Source organism: Dromiciops gliroides, chromosome 6 (genome assembly GCF_019393635.1).
Source record: "Dromiciops gliroides isolate mDroGli1 chromosome 6, mDroGli1.pri, whole genome shotgun sequence".
In the NCBI taxonomy this organism is placed as follows: domain Eukaryota; kingdom Metazoa; phylum Chordata; class Mammalia; order Microbiotheria; family Microbiotheriidae; genus Dromiciops; species Dromiciops gliroides.
The window spans coordinates 157,207,070-157,231,851 of NC_057866.1; the positions used below are offsets into that span (position 1 = coordinate 157,207,070).

The 24,782-nt window shown below is 36.0% G+C and overlaps 1 protein-coding gene across 1 annotated transcript in view; it reads left to right on the forward strand.

Moving 5' to 3' along the window:
• The window catches only part of USP38 (ubiquitin specific peptidase 38), a 34,324-nt gene extending 9,606 nt beyond the window's left edge, over nt 1-24,718 (forward strand). Inside the window, exons 5-10 of the mRNA XM_043970636.1 lie at nt 1,527-1,685; nt 4,488-4,681; nt 6,284-6,377; nt 8,088-8,194; nt 9,318-10,689; nt 20,807-24,718. Coding sequence (XP_043826571.1) covers nt 1,527-1,685; nt 4,488-4,681; nt 6,284-6,377; nt 8,088-8,194; nt 9,318-10,689; nt 20,807-20,968 — 2,088 coding nt within the window. The 3' untranslated portion in view covers nt 20,969-24,718. The remainder of the gene's footprint in view (nt 1-1,526; nt 1,686-4,487; nt 4,682-6,283; nt 6,378-8,087; nt 8,195-9,317; nt 10,690-20,806) is intronic.
• Nucleotides 24,719-24,782: the final 64 nt, after the last annotated feature.

Consider the following 24,782-nt stretch of genomic DNA (forward strand, 5'->3'; position numbering starts at 1 on the left):
GGAGAATAAAGCCTTCTATCCTTTTCTTGTCCCAATAATAGAACTGGAAGTTCAGAATGTGACGGAAGATACTCTAAAGGCCCAGGTGTATTTAACAAAGGAAAGGGCAAGGCAGAATTCCATCCTCAGGGGATTTGGAACTGTAGAGTTGGATAAATGTTTTTCTTCCCCCTTTGATGTTACTTCTCTTAATTTTGGTTTTGATAATGCTAATTATTTCTAATACCAGCTGTGAAAATTTTAAAAATTTAAATAATCAGCTGACTTTTATTATTAGAAATCAATACCTGTACTGGAGGCAAGATTGAAGCAATTGAGGATTATTGAGCCTGGAGAAATGAACTGAAATGAGAGAGAAGTCTTTCAAGTACATGAAGAAACAGTGCCTAGAAATCATGAGAATGGACTGTGGCCAAAAGAACCAGTTGTGTATAGCTTTGCTAGGGAGGAGAGTTGAAGAGTATGTTTTAGGTGGGGCTAGAAGAATAATCAAAGAGCTTTAGATTTGCTTTTACTGTGAATTAACTGCAGGGGGGGGGGGGGAATGTAGGCATAAAAGTGACTTATCGTGGTAATTATGCAATAAGAAAAAAAAGCGTTTGGATATTTGTAAATAGTTTTGCCGCAATCAACAAAATGTGTATCCATATCTGCTGAATACAACAAACCAAAATAGAAATGGTTTCATTAGATTGAATCTGTCTTATTATAATAGTAATTGTCATTGGAGCTATCCTATGTAGCCGTTAGTCTGTATTGACTTTAATGGACCCTGTCGATGCTGCGTACTCTTATTGGCTACATCAATACCAAGAGTTTTTCTTTTTATGTCTTCTTCCTGAACCATGCAGTCATTATTATAAATGGCAAAATTCTAGTCCATTCACGTAAATAATAGAAGTGAATCTAACAAAAGAGGTTACAAAAGACAAAAATGGCTCAAGGTACTAAATTATTTTTAGTCTTAAGAGTAAAAAGGCTTCTCCTACTCTTAGAATAACTATTGAATCATCTCTGGCTTGTGTAGAGCTAGTTGCCCCAACGCTGTATATCACTACCCCATATTGTTTTGCCAAAGACATTTGTAAATCTATGCCATAATTGTATGTGTCCTGTATGACCTGTTATTTCCAAGATTTTGAATAGTGGGATGGTATGCTACATGATATAAAGTCCCTATAAATGGAAAGCTCAAATCCACACTAGATGGAGCTCCAAACTAAATTTGGGCTTTTTAGAAAATAATTCTTATTGAGATAGTTTTTCAACTAAGGTAAAATATTTTCAGAATGGTAATGTTGACCTCACTATTTTAGAACTTAATTTTTTAATATAATATTTAAGAGAATTACATGAAATTCTGTGTAACTCTTAAATGCCAAAATATTGTCCAATAGAGAGTACCAAGCTTTTCAAAAAAGTATCTGTTGTGTAAGTATTAAAATACAGCTTATTAGCTACTGTTATCAGCTATATCATCTTAGTACATTTCAGATGATATTTTTTTCTTTTTTTTTTTCCTTTAGATTGTTCCACATGTGGTTAACTTGGTTCACTCTTTCAGAACTGATGGCCTGCCTTCCAGTACAGCCTTCCTAGTACAGTTAACAGAGCTGATACACTGTATGATGTATCATTATTCAGGATTTCCAGATCTTTATGAACCTATTCTGGAAGCCATCAAGGTACAGTGTGACATGAATGTGCAATAACATTGACATGTAAACAACTGAAATGGTGACAACTGTGAAGTGTGTCTTGAAAGGAAATAGTAAAGGTTAGCATTCTACATGATCATTAATAAAATTTTTATGGACTTCCATAACTTATTATGGATATGTTAATAATTATAAATAAGTTAAGAGCAGTAATCTTCAGTTTTAATGAAATGAGAATGGTGACTTAGATCTCCTTTTTCTTGTAAATGATCTGAAGTAGTTATAGAAGTATTAAAAATTAGTATGGGCTATGGTTCTGTCCTAAAAGATAATTCTGTTAACCTCTGTGACTAAATATTTCAAAGACCCTCCCTCTCCCCCCCCCCCCAAAAAATAGATCTACCTATATGCCTATAGATAAACCTTGTTGTTTTTTTTTTTTAATGTAACCTGATTACTAAATCTTTTTTCACCATGGCTTGGTTTATAGGCATGTGGATTCAGTCTTCGTTTGTATTTCCTCCCACTTGTGTCCAAAAATTTATTCACAGGTTGGCCAATGAGTTTTCCATTTGAAGTCTTTATTCTCTTCCCACATTAAAACTCTTGAGTAAAAATAAAACCCAGTTCTCTTTGTAAAGTCATATTTATTTCTTGTTAGATATTTCAAATTTAAATTTCAAATGAAAACATAATGGTCAAAAAAGTAGGATGTGTCAATATATAGATGAGACGGGGGCAGCTGGATGGCGCAGTGGATAGAGCACTGGCCCTGGATTCAGGAGTACCTGAGTTCAAATCCGGCCTCAGACACTTAACACTTACTAGCTGTGTGACCCTGGGCAAGTCACCTAACCCCAATTGCCTCACACCCCCCCCCCCAAAAAAAATTAGGGTGAATGAGATTGCTATTACTTCCCTCGTAGGGTTGGTTTTAGGATCAGATGAGGTAATTTAAACTGCTTTTTAATAAAGCATTTTATAAACAAGACCATTCTGTCAGCAAAAACACTGAGCTCTTCCAATCAGAGCATCTAGTATTGTTATATAGAACCACCTCTAGGAGCTTGAGTAATGCTAACTATTTTTTTTTTCCCCCCTGGGGCAATGGCTAAGTGACTTGTCCAGGGTCACACAGCCAATGTCAAGTGTCTGTGGCCTGATTTGAACTCAGGGCCTGTGCGTTATCCACTGTGCTACCTAGCTGCCCCCAATACTAACTATTCTTAAAATAAACCTTTAATTTGGGGTAGAATTTGTCATCTTAAGACTATACCTGATTACCTGCCTGTTGGTTCCTTAGAATTTATACCAGCCTTAATTTCTTTGATTAGTTGCCAAATAGAAAAATTCATTAATAATTTTCAGTTTGTAGCACTCATTCAGCAGGGTTGCTCGTTATGTATTGGATGTGTTTATAAATTAAATGAGTACCTTTCACCTACTTAGATAGAAACTCCTGAGTCCATTTTCTAAATGTTTTTAACCAGTCCAATTGGAAAATATTTCCCAAATGCCTAGAAAACATTCTGACAGCTTCTGTTTATTTTTTCTTTATTTTTGCATGTTTAATATGACTTTTGAAATAGACTAAATTGGACCACTACACAGCCATGCCTTCCTATTTTGGTGATATGGGATGAGTCAGGTATTTACTCCAACAAAAACAAAACCATCAGATCATTGTCAGAACCCAACTAATGGTGTGCTTTAGATTCTAAAGCCTTTTGGTGACTTAGGATTGTGTTTTTCAGTCACCAATAGAAGAAAATTCTGATCATTGATTCAACAAATATAACAGTAGAGGAATGGATAGAGAGCCAGAGTCCAGGAAACCTGGATTCAAGTCCTACATCAGACATTTATTGACTATTTGCCTAAGCAAGTACCTTAACCTCTTGGGCATTTTGGGAGGGGGGTGGGGCACGGGGCAATGAGGATTAAGTGACTTCACCAGGGACGCACAGCTGGTAAGTGTCAAATATCTGAGGTCAGATTTGAACTCAGGTCCTCCTGAATCCAGGGCCTGTGCTTTATCCACTGCACCATCTAGCCACCCCTTAGGCTATAATGTAGGAAAGTTGTGCTTTTATCCCACTTCCCTCACTCATTTTAACTCTGGTGGTTCTTCCTACTTCTCTTATCCATCAACTCATTTCAGGTGTTTACTTGAAGTTTTTCTCAAATGCATCATAGAATCCAAATGGGAAATACTTTATCTCTTTAAAGAACAGTGACTTTTCTGCAGAACTAAGAAAATTAAATGGAGTTATTTTAGGCAAAATAATCAAGTTTTGGCTTGCTAAATATACATACAACTATGTATATCTAGATGGTCGTTTTGGCCCCAAGCCAGTTTGCACATATAATTATGGGGTGCATATTGAGAAAATAAGTGTGCATTATACATATCAAATTAAAGGGGCTATAGATTAATTTGTTGGTTTGGGGTTATTGGGGTTTTTTTTGCTTTTTTGGATTAAATTTGGTTTAGTTCTTTATTCTCCCATCTTATAAAAAGACAACATATTTTCTATTCATAAATAGTTCAACACATACAGAGCACAGTTCCAAAGTGACCATTATATTATTTTTTTTTTTAGTAGTCCTTGTAGTATTGTTAAAGTTAATCATCTGATTCCAGGAAGATTTATTTTGGCTCTATAATTTAGTTTGAGTCTTTGATGACTAGCCACTTTTATTGTCTTATTTCAAAGCCAACTGAGATACAACCCTGGGTGTGAAAGTAGGGAATTGTGACGTGACAGGTAAAAAAAAGTATATTAAACTTATTTCCCCTTGTCTTTTTTTTCTTTTAATAATCTACAGGATTTTCCTAAACCCAGTGAAGAGAAGATTAAATTGATCCTCAATCAAAGTGCCTGGACCTCTCAGTCTAATTCCTTGGCATCTTGTTTGTCTAGACTCTCTGGAAAATCTGAAACTGGGAAAACTGGACTGATTAACTTAGGAAATACTTGTTATATGAACAGTGTGATACAGGCATTGTTCATGGCCACAGAGTAAGTTTAAATTTAAGAATGTTTTATATAGAGAACAGACATTTGTTAAACTCCTGTGATATGAAAAGCACTGTTACATGCTGGGGGAAAATACAAAGTCAAAGAAATCTTGGCCTCACCCCTCAAGGAGCTTAAAAATCTAGTGGAGAATAATACATACCAACAACTCATGTAAGTGTTTTTTAAACTGTCATTTGCTAGGTACTGTGCTAGGTGATAGGGATACAAGAGAAAGTTCCTACACTCAAGGAATTCCTTATGCATAATATATGAGCATAAATTCCATAAAAAGTTTCAGAGTACTATGGATCATGAGAAAGAAGTTTATTTATTATTTTGGCAGGATTAGGAAAAAAAATCATGGAAGAGTTAGGATTTAAGCTGTATTTTGAATGATTGAATAGAATTTGTTAAAATAATTTTGTTTATACCCTTAATAACCCTATCAGAAGGGAATACTGTTCATGTCCTGGGAACAGTGAGTACCACAGTTTGACAAATGGATTAGTTGGAGGAAAAGCTGGAAAGATTCTTGGATGACACACCAAATAGTCTGAACTTTGGGAGTCACTGGTGTTTTTGAGTGAATGTATTAAGAATCACCTTAGAAAGATTAATAGCAACATAGAGAGTGACATAGTCACATATATCTGTAAGCAGAATAACTTTAGTGGCTAGGTGGAGGTTAGTTTGGGGTGGGAGGAGAAATGAAACACAGAATTTACCTAGAGGAGACCATTGTGGTTTTCCTTATGAGACGTGATTAAGGTCTAACCTAAATTGTGGTGCTGTGAGAGAAAGGGTCAAATGCAAGACTAAATACAATTCCCATTTTAAAATGAGGCAACTAAAATTCAGAGAGGGTAAGTGATGAAACCAACTTCATACAGCTAGTAAATGGCACACGTTGAGCACCTTGTCTGTCTGTGCCCTTGTTCCTTGAGGTTTGCAACAGTTCTGGTACCTTTTGCATTTTACAAAATTCGAGTTGGGAAAAAATGTAAGAGAATATACTGGTGGCTCTGAGAGGGGAGTGTCATGACACTTAGAACTTCTATGGCTATTCTAGTGTCTAGAAGTGTCTTTAAACTAGATTATGGCTAATCTAGTTTAAATAAACTATGTGTTATCTCAAAATATTTTAATAGTTTTCCATTCCAGACATTTGGAATGTACACCTCTGTAGTGAGTGACTTAATTCAGGATCATAGAATGAGGTTTTCTACATAACTTGATTTTCTGTGTCATTCCAAGTTTACCTCTTTTAAAATGAAAAACATTTTAACCTTTTTTAAAAATTAAAGTAATAACAAAACTTTTATTACACAAATTTCTGCCTTCTTAACCAAGAGAATACAACGTACAATTTAACTTTTTTGTTATGTCTTATTATTTGGCCCTGTGCTAACAGTAAATGGCTATTTTTGCAATCTTGGGGGTTCCTATATGCACATTAATATGGTATATTGTGTGTGAGTTAGTAATGGTCTTATGGCTTTAAAGGTCATACAATACAGTAACTTCCCTTTAGATCCATATTTATTTAAATTTAAATAAGTCCTTGTGAAATAATACTAATAATTATGCTTTATTCTCTTTCAGTTTCAGGAGGCATGTATTATCTTTAAATCTAAATGGGTGCAATTCATTAATGAAAAAATTACAGCATCTTTTTGCCTTTTTGGCTCATACACAAGTAAGTATGAACTTGCCTGTGTTGATTATAACAACAAATACATTGTGCCAGGTCTGATGAACTGTTCTTGTTGTGAAACAAGACATCACATGAAAATAAGGCATCAGCATGTAATTTAAAGTGACTTCTTTTACATATGTTTCATGGCCAACACCAAATGGGAGTAGTAACTTGCTTTCTCATACATTTATTAGAGAGTTCTTTGCCAACTACTTTGAGTACAGTGAATTGTGACATTTAGAATTTACTATTTCTATATAGCATGTAAATGAAAATATATATTTTTTCACTGGGTTTTAATTTTGCCAACATCATGTAAACATGTTAAGAGGAAAGAATGAAACAGTGAAGAAAGAGCAACCCTGATTTCAAAGTAAAGGAAAGTCAGTAATTTAATGATATTTGCTTTTGGGGGAACATATGCCCTAATGGATGAAAATGGGCCACTGACAGTCACAGCTCTTGACACAGTAGATTCCCAGGAATTCAAAGGGCAGTATCTAGTACTTTCCCACCTATAATAGGGATAGTTTATTTTTTAACTTGTTATCCATGACTTTGCTGGCTGGCCATTCCTAATGGCTCTTTCTTTTGGTAAGAATCTGATACCAAAAAGCAATTCCCCCTTATTAGTTTCACTTAACTGCCTGCAGAATGAAAGTGTGATGAAGACAAGCCAAGGATTAACTTTGTTTCTGTTGGAAAATATTCCAGCATTGTCCACATCTCATCTGTTTTTGCTTTGTTAGTCAAATTTCTCTCCATGTTTCCCCTCTCTGATTCCTGGATTTCTTCACCTGAGTGAGGCTGTGCTATGCCACTTAGCCCCTAGGGGGTGCAGTGACTAGAGTGCTGGCCCTGGGGTTAGAACACCTGAGTTCCAGTGTGACCTCAGACGCAGAGTCGTACACAGCAGTCCCTTCACTTCTGTCTACCTTAATTTCCTCAATTAGCACCTACCCCCAGAGTTATCTTACCGATAGGAAAACTGATTTTCTACATTGGAAGTAATTGGAGCCTTAGGAAGAAGAGACTACATCTTAGAACTAGTGTTGAAGAAGGAAAGGAAGGCTAGGTACATTCTGATGTGGAGCATAGATTTAGGGAAATCAGTTTTCAAAGGGTTCATGGAAAAAGTAGAGAGGAGCCTATGGACTACAATTCTCTAGGAGTAATCAGCCCAGAAGAAGATGGGTACATTTCAGGAATGATTCTGAAAACTCAGAATTCCCAGTGAGGTTGTGAGTCAGTGACGTAGCATGGCAACCACAATGACCCAGATGATATTCAGCTGCCATAGGAGAGGCATCATATCTAGAACAAGAGAAGTGATCATCCCTTTGGACTCGTACTTTGTCTGACCATAACTAGAACGTTGTGTTCAGTGTACATTTTAGGAAGGAAATTCATAGAGTGAAAATGCAGAGTATTATAGCCAGGCTGGTAAAACACCTCAAAATCGTGCCATTTGGGAATTGGTTAAAATAGCTGGGGACATTTTTAACTCACAGAAGGCAAAGGAATAGGATAGCTGATTTAGAGTGGATGGATTTTTGTTCAGGTCTTAACAGGATTAGTTTCAAAAGTCCTCCTCCAAAGCCAACATTTCACAAGTAATTCATAAATATAGAGGCTGATGACTTGGCCGAAAGTTATTTTGTTCACTCTGGATAAATTGTTTACTTCTTCTAATCTCCCTCTTGTTAATAGAGGGAAGCATATGCCCCACGGATATTTTTTGAGGCTTCCAGGCCTCCCTGGTTTACTCCTAGATCACAGCAGGACTGTTCTGAATACCTCAGGTTTCTGCTAGACAGGTAAGTATTTCTAAACTTTACAAATAGAGGATAAGTATTCCAAATGGGGTTTATTCTGATATTTTACATTTGATATTTTAATTACCTAATAGTACCTGTAATAAGATACTTATTATCTGCAGTAAGGAGGAACATTGGCTTTAAAATCCCCTGCATTCAAGCTGTTCTTTCAACTTTGTTTTTTAAAGTACAATTCAGTTCTTCCTGGAACATCTTGTTTTATCCTTTCTGATAACTGACTCTTGGAGTACATTTTACTGTCACTTTTCCACTGATTTTTTTTTAACCTGCTATCCTTTTCTTTCTCTGTAGCCTAAAATCCCTTCTTTATTAAATATGGTAACTAAATTTAAGTAACAAAGTGATATATCTTTATTCCAGTGAGGAATTCTAGAAAACTTAGTAAAGTAGGTAGATTCTAGGTGCAATTTATGCAGCCTCTACTGCTTTATCACTGAGACAGGCCTGGTTTCAGTTTTTCTGTTCTTTCCTTCACCTGGCTTTTCTTTTTTCTCTATTTAAACAAGTGCAGTGGCTGTAGTATAGTTATGATCTCCAGCAAACTTTTATTGAGCTCTGCTCTGGGGCATTAAAACGGTGAGTTCAAGAAGAGAATATACAGAGTATTAGAAGCCTTTGAAGTATTTAGAAAATTATTCCCAAAATTGGCTTATCCTGTTTCATCACTAACTCTTACAGATTTGCCTTCTAGTTTAACTATTAAATGCTGTATAAGACTAATCACTTCTTTCCAAGGTGTCTCCTCATCCCAAGAAAATGAAAACTCTAAAACTCTAATTATAGGGACATTTTTTAAAGATGACGGCATTAACTGGTGATAAAGTGCTTCAATCTCATAGCCAAGGGACATGAAAACAAGGACTCTCTTTAGACTTTAGGGAGTATCACTTTTAGTTCACGTAGGTTAATTTGTTTTCTTTCAAAGCAAAAGTGGTGTAAGCAGCAGACTTCAACTTATAACATTGTAAAAATGAGAAGATAACATTTTGTAAATTTGAGGCTATAAAAATGGCCTTCTGAATTGTTGGTTTTCCTGAAAATGTAGTTACTTGTCATTCTAAAGCTGGTTAAGAGAAGGTAAATGTGATCATTTCCTTTGTAGACTCCATGAAGAAGAGAGAACCTTGAAAGCTCTGTCTTCACTGAAGCCTTCTGAAAGTATGGGATCTGATGAAGCATCATTACAGGAAGTAGACAACAGGGCAGCACCATTTACAGAGATCCCTTACACAAATGATAGTGAGAAAACCTTAATAGAAAAAATGTTTGGGGGAAAACTCCAAACTAATATACACTGTTTGAACTGCAGGAGTACCTCACAGAAAGAGGAAGCCTTTACAGATCTTTCACTTGCATTTTGTCCTTCCTCTTCTATGGAAAACCTATCTTTTCAAGATCCATCATGTTCTCCTAAGGTGCAGGATGACTTTGTGGTACAGGCTAGTGTGGTAACAGCTGGCTCTCCTGAAGAGTCAGCATTTTGTCATCCTGCCTCCACTGGCTGTGGCTCTGAGACTGTCATGGATGAAGCAGCTTTAGACAATCTTTCTTCTGAGCTTCACTGTACAGAAAACACTTTGGTCTCTAATGAACCATGCAAGATTCAAATTAACAAAGGAGTAGCTCAGAAACCAGGAGGTGAAAGCACACCTTCAGTTACTGACTTGCTAAATTATTTTCTGGCACCAGAAATCCTTAATGGCGATAACCGCTATTATTGTGAAAACTGTGCTTCTCTACAGAATGCAGAGAAAACTATGCAAATCATGGAGGAACCTGAATACCTTATTCTCACTCTCCTGAGATTTTCCTATGATCAGAAGTGTCACATACGACGCAAAATCCTAGACAATGTGTCACTGCCATTGGTTTTGGAGTTACCAGTCAAAAGAACTAATTCCTCTCTAACTGCATTATCAGAAAGTTGGTCAGTAGATGTTGATTTCACAGATACTGGTGAGAATCTGGCTAAAAAGCTCAAGTCCTCAGGGACTGATGAAGCATGCTGCCCAAAACTGGTGCCCTATCTGTTAAGCTCTGTTGTTGTTCACTCAGGCATATCCTCTGAAAGTGGACATTACTATTCATATGCCAGAAATATCACAGGTTCTGACTCTTCCTTTCAGCTGTGCCATCAGTCTGAAACTCTGGCTCTAGCTTCCCCTCAGGGACATTTGTTGGGGGGGGAAATTCCTACTGCAGTTATTGAGCAGGATCTGGAAAATAATGAAATGTCAAAGGAGTGGTTTTTATTTAATGACAGCAGAGTGACGTTTACCTCATTTCAATCAGTCCAGAAAATTACCAGTAGGTTTCCAAAGGATACTGCTTATGTTCTATTGTACAAAAAACAGAATAGTACTAGTGGTTTCAGCGCTAATAATACAACTAATGGACTCTGGGTGAATGGAGACCCGCCTCTGCAAAAGGAACTTATGGATGCTATAACAAAAGATAATAAACTATACTTGCAGGTAAGTTTCAAATATTCCTGATTCATGACTTTACAGAAGTTTTCCTATTTGTAACATTCCCTTCATTGATTGTCACATGTGATCAGAGTTTTGCAAATCATGCTTAATTAATTTTCAAATCTAGTCTCTTAAGTTCTGAGATTTCTTCTTAAAGTAGGAATTTTGAGGTCTGAATGTGAGCTTTTCCTATAAAAAGCTGTCAAGTCTATAAAATTGCCAATAAGCTTTCTTTCTACCTTTATAAACCATTAAATGCCCTGTAAGTATCAATTAGCAGTAGCAATATACACAATTAGTTTGAAATTAATAGATTATAATTATATTATTTCAGTTATTTGAAAGTTGGTTCACACAGTTGAGGTTAGTGATTTTTTAAAGTCAGCCTGCAAAAGGAAGGTAAAGTTCCTTGCTTATTGGGAAAGCCATAAGGCCCTTGCTGAAATCCCCCTTTGGAAAATCTCTCAACAGCAGCTACCCACAATATGACTATCTTATGTATTTGAAGTAGTTCAGTTATCTAGTCCAGATCACTTTCTGGCCTTAAAGAATTGGCATGCTTGGGAGCTTTGTTTCTTTTTTTAAAAATTAATTATTTATTTTAGTGAGGCAGTTGGGATTAAGTGACTTGCCCAGGGTCACACAGCTAGTTAAGTGTTAAGTGTCTGAGGCCGGATTTGAACTCAGGTACTCCTGACTCCAGGGCCAGTGCTCTATCCACTGAGCCATTTAGTTGTCCCTGGAGCTTTGTTTCTTGATAATCACATAAAGAACTGTTGAAGAGACTGGTAGAGGATGGAAGAGGAAGAGGGCTACCGGTACTAATCTTTAAGGAGGGAAGAAATCCCAGGAATGTTTGGCATCAAATTTACAGTTTGACAAAAGAATGGGTTAAGTATTGAGGAAAATATATGTATCTAAAATGAGGACTTAACCTGATAGTTGTCATGGGTAAAGCAGATGCAGTCAGAACACCCTGTATTGGGATTTAAGCTCTGAGATTTTACTTTTGCAAAATTGGTTGACATTCACTGGCATAAAAATATAGTGTAATGACATGGCAGCCAAAGTAGAAATTAACTTTCAATCTAAATTTTGACTAAAGGGAACAAATAATGCATTAATTAAATGTGTAAATTACATTATAGTGACTGTAATTGCCACTTAGACTACAAGTCAATCAAAATACTAGAAGAAACATAGAAAGAAAAGAGTCTAAATGCTTAGACAAATACATCTGGAAGAAAGCTTCTTAAGCCACATGTTCCTAGTGGAAGAAAACTAAAAAATAACCCTAAAAGAAACCTAAAAAAGATTTGTAATGTAACATTGTAATAAAATACAGAATCAGACCCTCTAGTGTGTGAATAGAGGTAATCTTCCAAAAGGTGATCTCTAAATTGGCCTTAACTTCAGAAGGCATTTTCCCAAAGTAGAAAAATTACAGAAATGGTTTAAGTTCCCTAGGCTTAGCCCCCTAGCAACCAGAAGGTGCTTTGAAGTAATTAGCCCTGTGTTAATACTAGAAAGCTGTCACAATGGTTCAGTCAGACCTTTGTCCCTACATGTGGTAGGCCCTGGTGATACAGAGATAAAACTGTTTCTGCTCTTACAGAGCTTGTGTTCTATACAAGAAAAGAGCATGTACAATGATTGGTGAAACATTTTAAAAGAATTCTAACTTGGGTAACTTTCTCTTTCTCTCTCCCCTCCCCCCCAACTCAAAGGTACTAGTAAATGATTTGAAAGGTATGGTTAGGAAAGAGCAAGCAGGTTATAGGATTAAATTTAAGGGTTTTAGGAGTTGTGGCCCCACACTCCTTTTATAAATTTTCAGGGATGGTAGTCAGCCCAGAATAACTCCTGAATCACTTTTTTCCCCTTTTTTCTTTTCCTTGGCCCACTTCTTTATTGAGTCCTTCAAGTGTGCCCAAGTATCCTACACATTTATACACCATTCTTTCACTAGAACCTACCATCCCCTTGAACTGTCTTCTAGTTCTGCATATAGTTCTATTCAGTTGAATTTCTGGAAAAGGATATTTTTCAGATACATTGCTTCTACTTCCTGCAGTATCACTTCTTAGCCCCTTGTCATTCAAACTTTTGACTTCATCTTTCAACTGAAACTTTCCCTCAGTTAAAAAACATCTCTTAATTGCTAAATCTAATGGGAATTTCTTCTTTTTCATCTTTCTCACCATCTCTGCTGCATTCAACACTGACTATCCTGGAATTCTATCTTCTCAGTTTTCGTGACAATACATTACTGGTTCTCCTTTGCTAGCTCTGACTTTACACTCCTTAACTTTGCCCCAAGGCTCTGTCTTATAGTCTCTTTTCTCTCCTTCACTCCTCAGATCTAAGCAAGTGACAGATCTTATCTTTTCTGTCTCTTCAACTCTTACCTCTTGGATCCATTCCTTTGTACTCACACAGCTACCACCCAGTTCAGGCCCTCAGCACCTCTCTGGGTGTGTGGATGTGGGTGTGTGTGTGTAACATATTTATTTTGAAAATATGATACTTACCATATATTAATATAATGTGGAAAATTTTGTGGCTTACTTAGCAAAATTCAAGGCACACTAATATTAGCCTTTACATCCTTTGGGAACCATTGGTCCAGCCTTGCTTGTTCCTCATGTCCTGTCTCATATCCCATGCCTGAAATGCTTTCCCTCCTCACTTTTGCCTCAGCTTAAGCAGTGCCAGATTTTTAATGCTTGTTAGTTGATTTTTCCCTTAATATTTAAACTGAGCCTCACACCAGCAAGAAATAGTGGGTCTTTGGGTATACAAATCCCTTTTTTACATTTCAGAGGAATACTAGGCATTGATTGTCTCTGAGTGTTTGAAGAAACTCAGACTTGGGGGTAAAGAATAACAAGCTGGTTCTCAGGAAGTTGGGAATACTACTAAAATACCAGCTCTTCGGATCCTAGGAAGTATGAGTATTTATCTTTTTCCTTCTCTGACTTCAACCTGTGTCAGCCCTGAGGATGAGGTGAGAAATAGGATTGAGAATAGTCCAAGGTAAGGGCTAGTCAGTCTTGGGAATGGAAATCCCATCCCTTGTTGGTGGCAGAAAGAATTCCTCTGACTATCCCACTGGGCTTATCATTCCCAGGTAGTTTGTAGTCTGCTGTCATTGCAACCAAGTCCCTGGTTTAATAGTGCAAGTGAAATGTATCTATGTGATCAGAAGACAGTATCTATAATATTTCAATTTTAATATATAAAGGAGAAGGAAAGACCTAGTATAAATACAGCAGATTGGTCTTGGAGAAAAATATATAGTACAAAATTAGACCAAATAATAGAAAGTAATTCCCTGTAGGAACATGAACACACACACACACACACACACACACACACACACACACCCTCCTAACTAATTTCTAAAAAGAATGGTCTGGTTTATATAAAAGTAAAATTATAAATATCAGAAAAAAATTCATTCTTTTAATTAGTGCTTTGTGGAATTATTTTCTGAGAAATAGCAGTAGGAATATTTATACCTGAATTGAGTTTTTAGCGACATTTACCCTTTGCCACAAATTGAACAGTCTAAAAACAAGAAAAAGATTTCTAATTAGTAGTATTTGACGTTGGGCTTTTTTTTTAGTGGACAAGATGGGTTATTTTTCTCTTGCCATCCTGAAAAGTAACATTTGTATTAACATATATTGATTTGGACATAATAAGTTTGCTTCCTTCTAAAGCACACTTAATTCTAGTTCTTTAACCTGAGTACCTTCCAGTGACCATGATCTTAGTGATGAAAATGTTTATTGTTGGGTTGGGGTGGGGTTGGTGGTTTGGGGGTTGTTGCTTTGTTTGTTTGTTTTGGGTGTTGTTGTGGGGTTTTTCGTTGTTTGTTTGGGGTTTTTTTTTTTTTTTTTTGGTTTTTTGCTTTATCATTATTAGTAGTTTTTGCAGTTTTCTATATAACTACTTGAGTAAATGGCAATTTTCCCTCATAGCACAGTAGTTGTGTAAATTCAATCATGTGTGGAAGCAATTGAGCAAAAATTTAACATAAACTTATTAAGTACCTACTATCTCTTATCTATATATTGAGAGGCAGTGGAGTAGGATACAAAGATTTTAGAAGCCAGAGGGAGGGGGCAGCTAGGTGGTGCAGTGGATAAAGCACCAGCCCTGGATTCAGGAGGACCTGAGTTCAAATCCAGCCTCAGACACTTGACACTTGCTAGCTGTATGACCTTGGGCAAGTCACTTAACCCCCATTGCCCTGCAAAAGGAAAAAAAAAAAAGAAGCCAGAGGGAAACCTGTATTCAGATTCCATTTCTGACATTACTTGTGACCTTGGGCAAATCACTTAACCTATTGGACTCTGCCTGCAAAAGAGGGACTTGGCCTTGCTAACCTCTCATGCCCTATTATTATGTGAGTTAAAAAAATGTACATTCATTCTTTCAAGGAGTTTCTGTATATCCCAACGAAGGAAAGAAAAGACTCCTATTCACTTTGCTTACTTTCATCTTCAAATAAGAAATCTAAAGCTAGATTTTTACTGTATGCTTAATATTATTATGAGGAAAATCAGATTTACAGTTGGAATGGATTGTACATTTTAAGTCCTGACCCCTCATTATAAAGATAAAGAAATAGGCCTATGGTCACATAGTGAGTAGCAGTGGTAGGATTTGAACCTAAGACCTCTTGGTTCCAAATCCAGCATATCCATAGCACTATCCATTCACATTTATTATATTAAGGTTTATAATGTAGCTTCCTCACAAAAAGAAAAAATCTATGTGGTGGCTAGGTCTTCTTGCAAGTGTTATTCCTCTTTTATAGACGAGGAAACTGAGACTCAGAACAGTTAGATGACTTGCAGTATCCAGGGCAAATTGAACCCAGATCTCTTTACTCCAAATCTAAGAAGCTCTCCACCTAGCCATTATCAGAAATTCAGTATATCAAACCACTTAACATCTTGTTAATCAGAATTCTTAATTAATAATTAAATTGTCCATGATATGACCAAGACTAGTATATTGTGGGGCCACAGATGGAGCCACTTGCCCTTGAACAAGAAGGAAAATGATTGACTTTACAACATTCTACCTTGTGATCTCCAATTTGTTTCATCAGTGCAGGGGATTAATCTAAATTGTATCCTTCTAGAACTGTGATAATGGTTTGGTGGAATTCAGATTACCAAACTAAACTCTATTCACAGTTGGCAAAGATTCCTAGGCAAGATCATAAAGGTCATAGATGGGTGGAAAGAGTGTGTGCCCTCAACAGATTGGGAGTCCAGCAGTCTTGTTAAGAAATTCTGGATTTACTCTCCTTTCCTCTCCCCTCCCCCCAAAAAATTGTATTTAAAATTACACATTGTGTTTAGGTTAAAATTCTGTGCTTAAGGGAATTTGTGGATTAAATTCAGTTTTGGATCTTACCCCTAGACATTGTTTAATGGGAAAGTATTTTTCTGCTTTCAAGGAGCTGACTGAAAAAAAAAGAACTTTTGGAACATAGCCCGTTTTGAAGTTGGGAATTTTCTGTATTAGGTTATGTAGCGAGTCTAAGCTGGTACATTTTTTTTTTTAAATCTACACATCTGATTTAAAGGTTTTCTATTGTCATTAGCCTTATGTATTAAGGATATAATAATAGCTTACTGTATGCCAGGCAGCATGCTAAAAACTTTACAGTTTTTATCTTATTTGATCTTCACAACAACCCTGGGAGGTAGGTGCTGTTATTAGCTCCATTTTACAGAGAAGGAAACTGAGGCAAACAATTAAATGACTTCCCAAAGGTCTCACAACTAATAAGTGTTTGAGGCAAGGTTTGCCATCTGGGCTTCTGACAACACTACTCTTACCTACTATGCCACCTAGCTGTCTCTAAACTAGCAAAGCAGTTATAGGCATTTAGAAGAGGCTCTAATTTGCTTGCTTTATCAAGCCAGAGCATTTTGATCCTTTCATTTTATGCCAAGAAACTTGTTTTTCTCTCAGAAAATTAAGCATGCTTTAATAATTGTCAAGCAACTGGAAAATGTTGTGATGGAACTTGTTTTCAGCTGTTATCTTTAGTATTATTTTTAATTTTCATAGCTTGATAGATTTTTAAAAATAGCTCTATCCTTAGCATCCTTAGATTTTTATTTAATGCAATACTAGTTTTGTGCCTATTTATGCATTTCCAACTTTTTTACTCTCTATAAAATATATAAAACATCTTTGGCTTTAACAGGTAGCATTAAACTGCGTTATTAAAATTAATTAATTTACTAAAAAAGAAAAGACTTGGAACAAGCCTTTTAAGGTTACCTATATGTGTATGACATTTAGCTAGTTTTTTTAATTAAAAGAAATATGTTCATAAATTAGTATTTAATGGATTTAAAATTTTACTTGGATACATTCAGTTTATTAGTGATAGGTTCTGGTATCATCAACTCCTGAGTAGCAACAGCAAGATTAGGTAATGTTTTTCTAGAGCAAAGCTGCTTAAACTGGGGGTTGCCAACCCCATATGGGGTTGTGTAACTGAATGTAGGAATCATGAAAATTTTGGCAACAGTAAAAAGTTATGTTACCTATTTTATATACCTATATATGCCCAGTGTTGCAAAATTTCCTCCGGCAAAAAGGGGTCATAATTGGGAAAAATGGTTTAAGAAGTCTGTTATAGAGAACAGGGTTTTGTCCAGTCTATTCATACCCATACCTTGATACATAAACATGAAATTCAGTCTACTTCTGCAGATTTAAACTCTAGGCACCTAAGTAAAACTTGCAATGATCTTTCCATTTGTCATCTTTAGGAGGGGACAAAGGAAAGGAGTAGGGGGGAGTATTGGTAGGAATAGTCCAGGGGACAAGCCACTATGGGAGTTAATTATTCCTACAGTGGAGATTCAAAAGGAATAGGTTAGGAATAAAGGGTGGCATTTATAGAGTGCTTTAGCATTTACCAAGCACAGTGTACTTATGAGTAAACTGTGATTCAATAAGTTGACTTATCCATGGTCACACAGTTAATATCAGAAGACAAATCAGCAATATTTAGTGTGTTGACCCATGGTGCTGAAGGTCAGTCCTTCCTGAGTTTTTAATGGAATTTGATTTGAATTACTTGCCTTAACTCAGAGCAAGAAATCTAAAATTCTTAGCCCCCACAGCAACAGTAACTCTTCTGTATGCAGTCTATTATTAATCATGGGATTAATAAATACCCTGAAATCAATTTGCGATGTAAATTAGTTGCTATGGGAACCATGACTTTTGACTGTTAATGTACCCCAAAGTCATGCTTTTCCGTTGTTGAGAAAAACCAAATGAAAAAGGCAGTTTTTAGCCATCTTTAGATTTGCTCATTTGGGTATCTCTCCCAAAGACTAAATGTCATATCTAGACCTTTGTCAGCCTAATATTTGTACAATCAGGTGACAGGACTGAAAAAAGAATGTCAATTTCATTCTGCTACTTTCTTAGGAACCTTATGAACAGGTTTTATGATCCCAAAAGCAATGAAGCAATTAAATTAATTGCTTATTCTGTATCCTTCACGAAAACATAGGTTAACTTTCAGAAAGTTGCTTGAAGTTCAGACAAAATTCTCTCTAATGTTGTACTCACCAAAGTAAATTCACTCTAACTCAACAGGTACATTTATCAGTTTTCCCAACACAGATTATAAGTGCAACTAAGAATTAACTATTCTTTTACATATTACATACATATATACCATATTACATCTAATATTTGAGGGATCAGTTTAATAACAACACTTTAGCATAATAGAACTGGGTTTGACCACCTCCAGCCCATTCTAGAGACCAACTGTGTAACTATGGGCAAGACTTTGAACCGCTCTGTGAAACCTCAGTTTCTTCATCTGCAAATGAGGAACTTATATGGAACATAGTTCACAGGGTTGTAGTGAGGTAACATGTATTTACAGCATTTTACGAACATTGAAGTATATATATAAATGCCAACTTTATTAACAGAGCAGTGAAAATTAGCTTTTTCCATCTCCTTAACACATCTCTTTTACACTTGTTTAACTTATTTTTCAAATGAAGGAATAAAAGACTTACTTAGTTGGAGTCTAGTGTTAATATTGAGTATGTCTGAAAGAGTTTGCTGTTTCACTGGAGGGATTGTGGTCAGCATTTAAAGAGTAGTCTAGTTCTTTGCTCAGCAAGTCTTGAGAGAGAGCAAGCTACTCAGTAAAATGAAAAGAGGCTTGTCCAAAATGCTCCTCAAATTCACAGGTAGTATAAAATGTTTCCTTTAGCCTGTCAGAGCATAACTAGTCTACTACTGCATTACAACATTATGCTTTACCATGCCACTAGCAGCATTTCATTCTGACAGTCCCACATCAGTCACTGAGCACAAGTAATGCTAAAACTACTAAGGGGATCATCCAAGCACTGGATTTTTTTTTTAATTAATTTATTTTTTTTTTTCATAATGGAAATTTTGGGTTGAGTCTCTGGACCAAGGGGATTAAACTGAAATTAAGAGTCAGACTGATTCTTTAAAAATGGCATGCTGCGGACTTGTAGTTCATGATGCCTTGAACAAATGAACAGTTTCTGTTGGACTTGAGTTCTAATTCTGACTCTTAACATTTAACTGGCCTAATTGCCTTGGGTCATATTATGTGTCTGGACTTGTTTTCCTTTTCCCTAAAATGAGGGAGTTGAGCTAGGTGATCTTTATGGTCTTATCCAACTCAAACTATGACCCAATATAGCATCCAGCTGTTTTTTAAATACAAGTTTTTACATCTAGCAAGTGAAGACTCTTACCTTTACACTTAATCTACAAGATTTTAGCCTTTGCTATATAGATTTGCCATTGGTTTCTTGACGTGTGTTACTCAGAAACTGAATCTGATACCTTACAATGCCATTGTAGACTTGGAGAAATGTGGAGGAAACTTAGCTCTCTACTTGCCATTGCCTCAACTTAATACCATAATCGATTTCCAAAATACCCACAGATCTGGAACAATGTTTCGTGCTTGCTAGCTAGCTTTTATGTGTGCACAGATCTTTGTCTCACTGCGATGTACCGTAAGTATAAAAGGAGGGTAATCTTTTCCTAAGGTGTTTATTGGATAAGCTGTAATATTTTCTTTGGGACAACTTAACAGACTATCTTTCTGATGTAGGATCATGGAATTTATATAGCTAGAAGGGACTTTAAAGATCATCTAATTCAACCCCCTCATTTTACAGCTGAGGAAAGCTGAGGTCAAGGTGAAATGACTTTGTCCAAGGTCACAAAGTGTACACAGCTGAGCTAATATTTGAACCCAGATCTTCAGGTTCAGGGCTTATTCCACTATACCATCAATCAATCAACAGGCATTTATTAAGCACCTCCTATGGGTTAGGCCCTGGCAATACAAAGACAAAACTAAAGTCTTTACTGTCAAGGAGCTTATGTTATGCTGGTGACAAATGTATACATAAATAAGACTATACAAAGGGGCAGCTAGGTGGAGCAGTAGATAAAGCACTAGCCCTCGATTCAGGAGGACCTGAGTTCAAATCCAGCCTCAGTCACTTGACACTGCCTCGATGACCCTGAGCAAATCACTTAACCCTCATTGCCCCACAATGTACATATACATACATACACACACACACACACACACACACACACAATTAAAACAAGGTAAATGTAGATAGGGAAGAAACCTAGCTTGGGGGTTAGGAAAATTTTCATTCTGAAGGTATTGATTGAGCAGAGTTTTGAAGCAAACAAGATTTTAAAGGCTGGAAGTGCATTTCTGGCATGGGGAACAACCATTGCAAAGGTATGGAGATGGAGAATGGGTATCATGTTTTAGGAATGGCAAGAAAATCAGTTTGGCTATACCATAGAGTACATAAAGGTTGGAGTGGATCCCTGCCAGTGTGCCCTTCCTGATCTACCAGTTCTGTACATTTAAGTGTTTACAAGTACCTTGTTTTTCCAGTTATAAAATTAAGATTAGTGTGCTCAAGTTTATAAAGTCCATTTGTTCATGGATGTAGAGTACTGAGATGTTCCATCAAAAGAAACTTTTTATATACCTTCCATTATATTCTTCTATTTGTTTTGATTTTAGGAACAAGAGCTGAATGCTCGAACACGTGCACTACAGGCTGCTTCTGCTTCCTGTTCCTTTCGGCCCAATGGATTTGATGACAATGACCCTCCAGGAAGCTGTGGACCAACCGGGGGAGGGGGAGGGGGAGGATTCAGTACAATTGGCAGGCTAGTTTTTTGATCCTAAGAAGGAAAAATCCAATCCTGAATGCACTGATTATAAAACAGCATCCAATACTTATTATTATGACTGTTAAAATGTCAGATTGTATCAAACATATCTAGTTTTATTTTCTTTTTCATTTGATCCCTATACTAAGAACCCTACCCATTACTTGTTTTTATTTTCTTGACAATACATTTATTTATTAACAAAGTGCATCATGGAAAAAATCTACCTCTTAAAAGTCCATTTACTTTTATGGTTAGACATGCTTGACCAAAAGAAAACATAAAACTTTCAAAGAAAATATATAGATGGTCCCTAATTAAGCTGCATTAAATTTAGTAGAGGCAATTAAACTGTCCTGCTCCTATTCATACTGAGTAAAAAGACAGTTTATTGTCCTTTTGAAAAGAAATCTGCATTGAACCAAGAAAGGAGGAAGGGGTGGGAAGAGGTTCAAAACATATTTAAATATATCGTACGTAGTTATCCCATTATTAAATTTGTATGTCCTTGAAAATATCAGAGGTGATGCAATCTATAATGAAGGCAATAACTTAACATTTGTCATGCTACAGTACTTTCCAAGTTAGTGCTCTTCAGAGACATTTTATTTACTTTTCAAGTACAAATGTTTGAGGAAGAACATTTATAGATATTTACTAAATTGATTTCAGAAAAAAAAGTGCATGGTCCTGTAGGAGCAAAATTTTTTAACTAGAAATTGCTAACTTTGTAGTATTTCTAATTGTTTAAGGATTTTTAAATTCTATTTCAGGGAGTATATCTGCTTCGTGTTTTGAAGGAGGTGGGTTCTGTATGTGCCTTGCAGTACTGTAATTAAAAATGTGAGTCTTTGGCTGCAGAAAATTTAAAGAACATGAAACCTTAGAAATTAACTTCTTTTGTGTTGATGGTATTAGAATTATAACTTTTTGAAAGGTATTAGATTTTCCAGAAGTAAAATCTGGTGGTTCTGAAAAAAAAGTTTGGTAGTTTATTATAAACTCCTAAAATAATTCAGAAGAAATTATTCTAGGAAAGCATAATTTTTTTTGAATTGCATTAACCAAACAAAATCCTGAGCATTAAACATTGATCCCAAATTTTGGAGCTGCAAATTTGTTTTATTTTTAGTTCAGATCTCATCTCTTTGTGTTACATATTTGTATCTCTGTGAGTAGTTGTATAAATCCCAGAGTATGGACTTCTTGTCCTGGATCTTAACCTATCAGAAAACTCAAATAGTACTTAGGCTTTCTTACTCTACACAGAATTGAAAAATTATTCTTTTTTAAAGTAATCCTGCTATGTTCTTATGATTTGATTTTTGTTTCATCCACATTTGCTTTGAAAAACAGCTTAAGGAAAGAATGGAGTTGGGGGATTTGGCCTTGTCTTTTTTTTCCTTTGTGTTTTATGACAATTTGTAAAAAGTCCAAATTTCCAGAGAAGGGAGAGAACCCAAGAAAATCTGCTTGAGTTTTTTAAAGCCTAGAAATGTTTTTTGCAGAATATCAAGAAGTCTGGGTTCAGGTCCATCCTCTTGACTGTGTGACCATGTTGAAGTCATGTAAATTCTCAGGGCTCCCCAGACAACTCTTAAGACTACAAGTATTACAGCATGTGCTGTTATGGATTAAAGGGAGTCATTCATTGGGCATTTTTGCCTACAAAGATGGAAATATTGGTTCTTAAAAAACTCTGCCTTACATTTCTTTTAATTGAATGAGTTGCCTGGGATTTTATTATTCATCTTTGCTGTAGGTTTGAGCCTCTAAAGATAAACACGGTAAAATTGTACATGCATTCATATTTGTGACAGTAAGTGAATCAATTTTGAGGAGGGGCTTCCTCAAAGAGAATTATTTCACAGACCAGGTTTTATAGAAAAGCAGAACATGTGAACAGGAAAGACCATGAACTTTACTCTGGAGATTTCCTGTCCAATCCATACTTTCCACATTGTCTACAAGTGACAAGGTGACATTGTGTATAGGGTCCTCCCAATTAGATGAGGGTTATTATTGTGGTGGTGGGTTGGCTGGTTTATTTTGGGGAAGAGTGAAGGGAAGGCAGTTTAGATGCAAGCAATTTTTTTTTGTTCTGTTGCAGCCAACTTTGAATCCTCCCAAGTAATTGGGAAATAAAAAAATGTATATCCTGTGAGATAATGTATGTAAAAGATATTGCAAACCTTAAAGCATTATATAAATGTCAGCTATAATATCAGAGACTTGAGGTAAAGATTTACCCATCATAGATTCTGTTGGTGAAGAAATGAATTTTAAAGTTAACCAAAATTGTAAATGCATTAGTTTGGATTTCCAAAATAGAAATGAGTATGTCATCTGTGATATAAACTTTGGTCCTATATTTCTGAGACCATTTATAATAAATTATAGAGCATGAACTTAGCTTTGAGGACTTACAGAAATTAACATCAGTTGCTACAAATCCTTGTCTAGAAAAGAATTGGATCCAGAATTATTGGAAGCATAGTTCATAAATGAGGAATTAGTTAGCAGTGGATAAAAGACATGTATTTTGGCCAATGTACTGCTCCCTTCAATGATTTCATGTAAGTTATTTATAAGCAAGGGATTATTGCCACAAAAAAGTTATTTCTCCTCCTTCTGACCATTGTACTTTCCTTTCCTTCCCTTCTTCCACAGGTTCCTCATGTAGAATTGACCAGGTAAAGATTAAAAGAGTTATTAACATTTCTTTTTAGTTCAGCCAAAGATATTCTTTGTAATAGATGAGGCTGATTTCTCCCCATATGGAAATCTACTTGTTTTCATTTCTTACCAAAAGATAGAAATCTAGACTTTTTTTCAAAAGCAGCTGACACAGAATGATAAAAACAGACTTTGTTAAATGGCTCTGAAAAGGAAGGAAATATTATTTGACACAAGGTGTAAGGGCTAGAGCCTTGTCACTAAATTGTTGTCCATGCTATGCAACTTCTAAACCCTTTGGAGGAGGACAATATTGTGGCACGTTCCTGTCCAGGCCTCATCCCAGACACCACCTCCTCACCTTCCAAATTCCACCACTGCCCCCAGATGTTAGAATTACAACTTGTACTTGCACTTGAGAACCTTAGGTTTGGGTTTGGGTTTTTTCCCCGGTAAAACTCAGAATCCCCATAAGTTTCAGTGTGTGGAGTTAATGGTTCTCATTTCTTTAGAGTTACTGAGGCTCACACCACATGATGGTGAGCCCCGGTCACAGCTTGATTAAAGCAACTTAAAGCCTCCTTGACATCTTATGTTTTGTAGACTCAGCTGGCACAAAAATTTAAAAACTAAATTTGTCTTGATCATGAAATGATTTTCATTTCCTCTATTTCTGTATCTTTATATTCCTGTCGTTTTATTTGACTAGTATTACATAATAGCCATAAGCCAAAATAATAGTGTATACTGTGAATAAGTTGAAATTCATTCTGGAATGCTTTTTGCAGGTTTTTACTTTGACAATTAAAGAATCTATGTATTCCTCAGTAAGGGTGCTCCCTCCACTCCAGTAAAGAAGCTCTTAACCCTGTTTTAAACATCCATCACCTAAGCAGCCACCTGGTGGTATTTCTTTTAAAAAACAAAAAACTCAGGCTTTTTTAGTGGAGTGGACAATTATCTATGAATCTTGCAGCAAACTACAGTTTTAATTTTTGTGTTCTTTTCCTTATTTCTCAATGTCTTACCTTTCTGTGACTTTGATTGCTAATTTTAAAGCACAATACAGAAAGATTTTAAAATACGAGATGTTGTGAGGTGGATAGTGTTTCATATCAATAAATAATACCTATATACAGCTCTGGTGG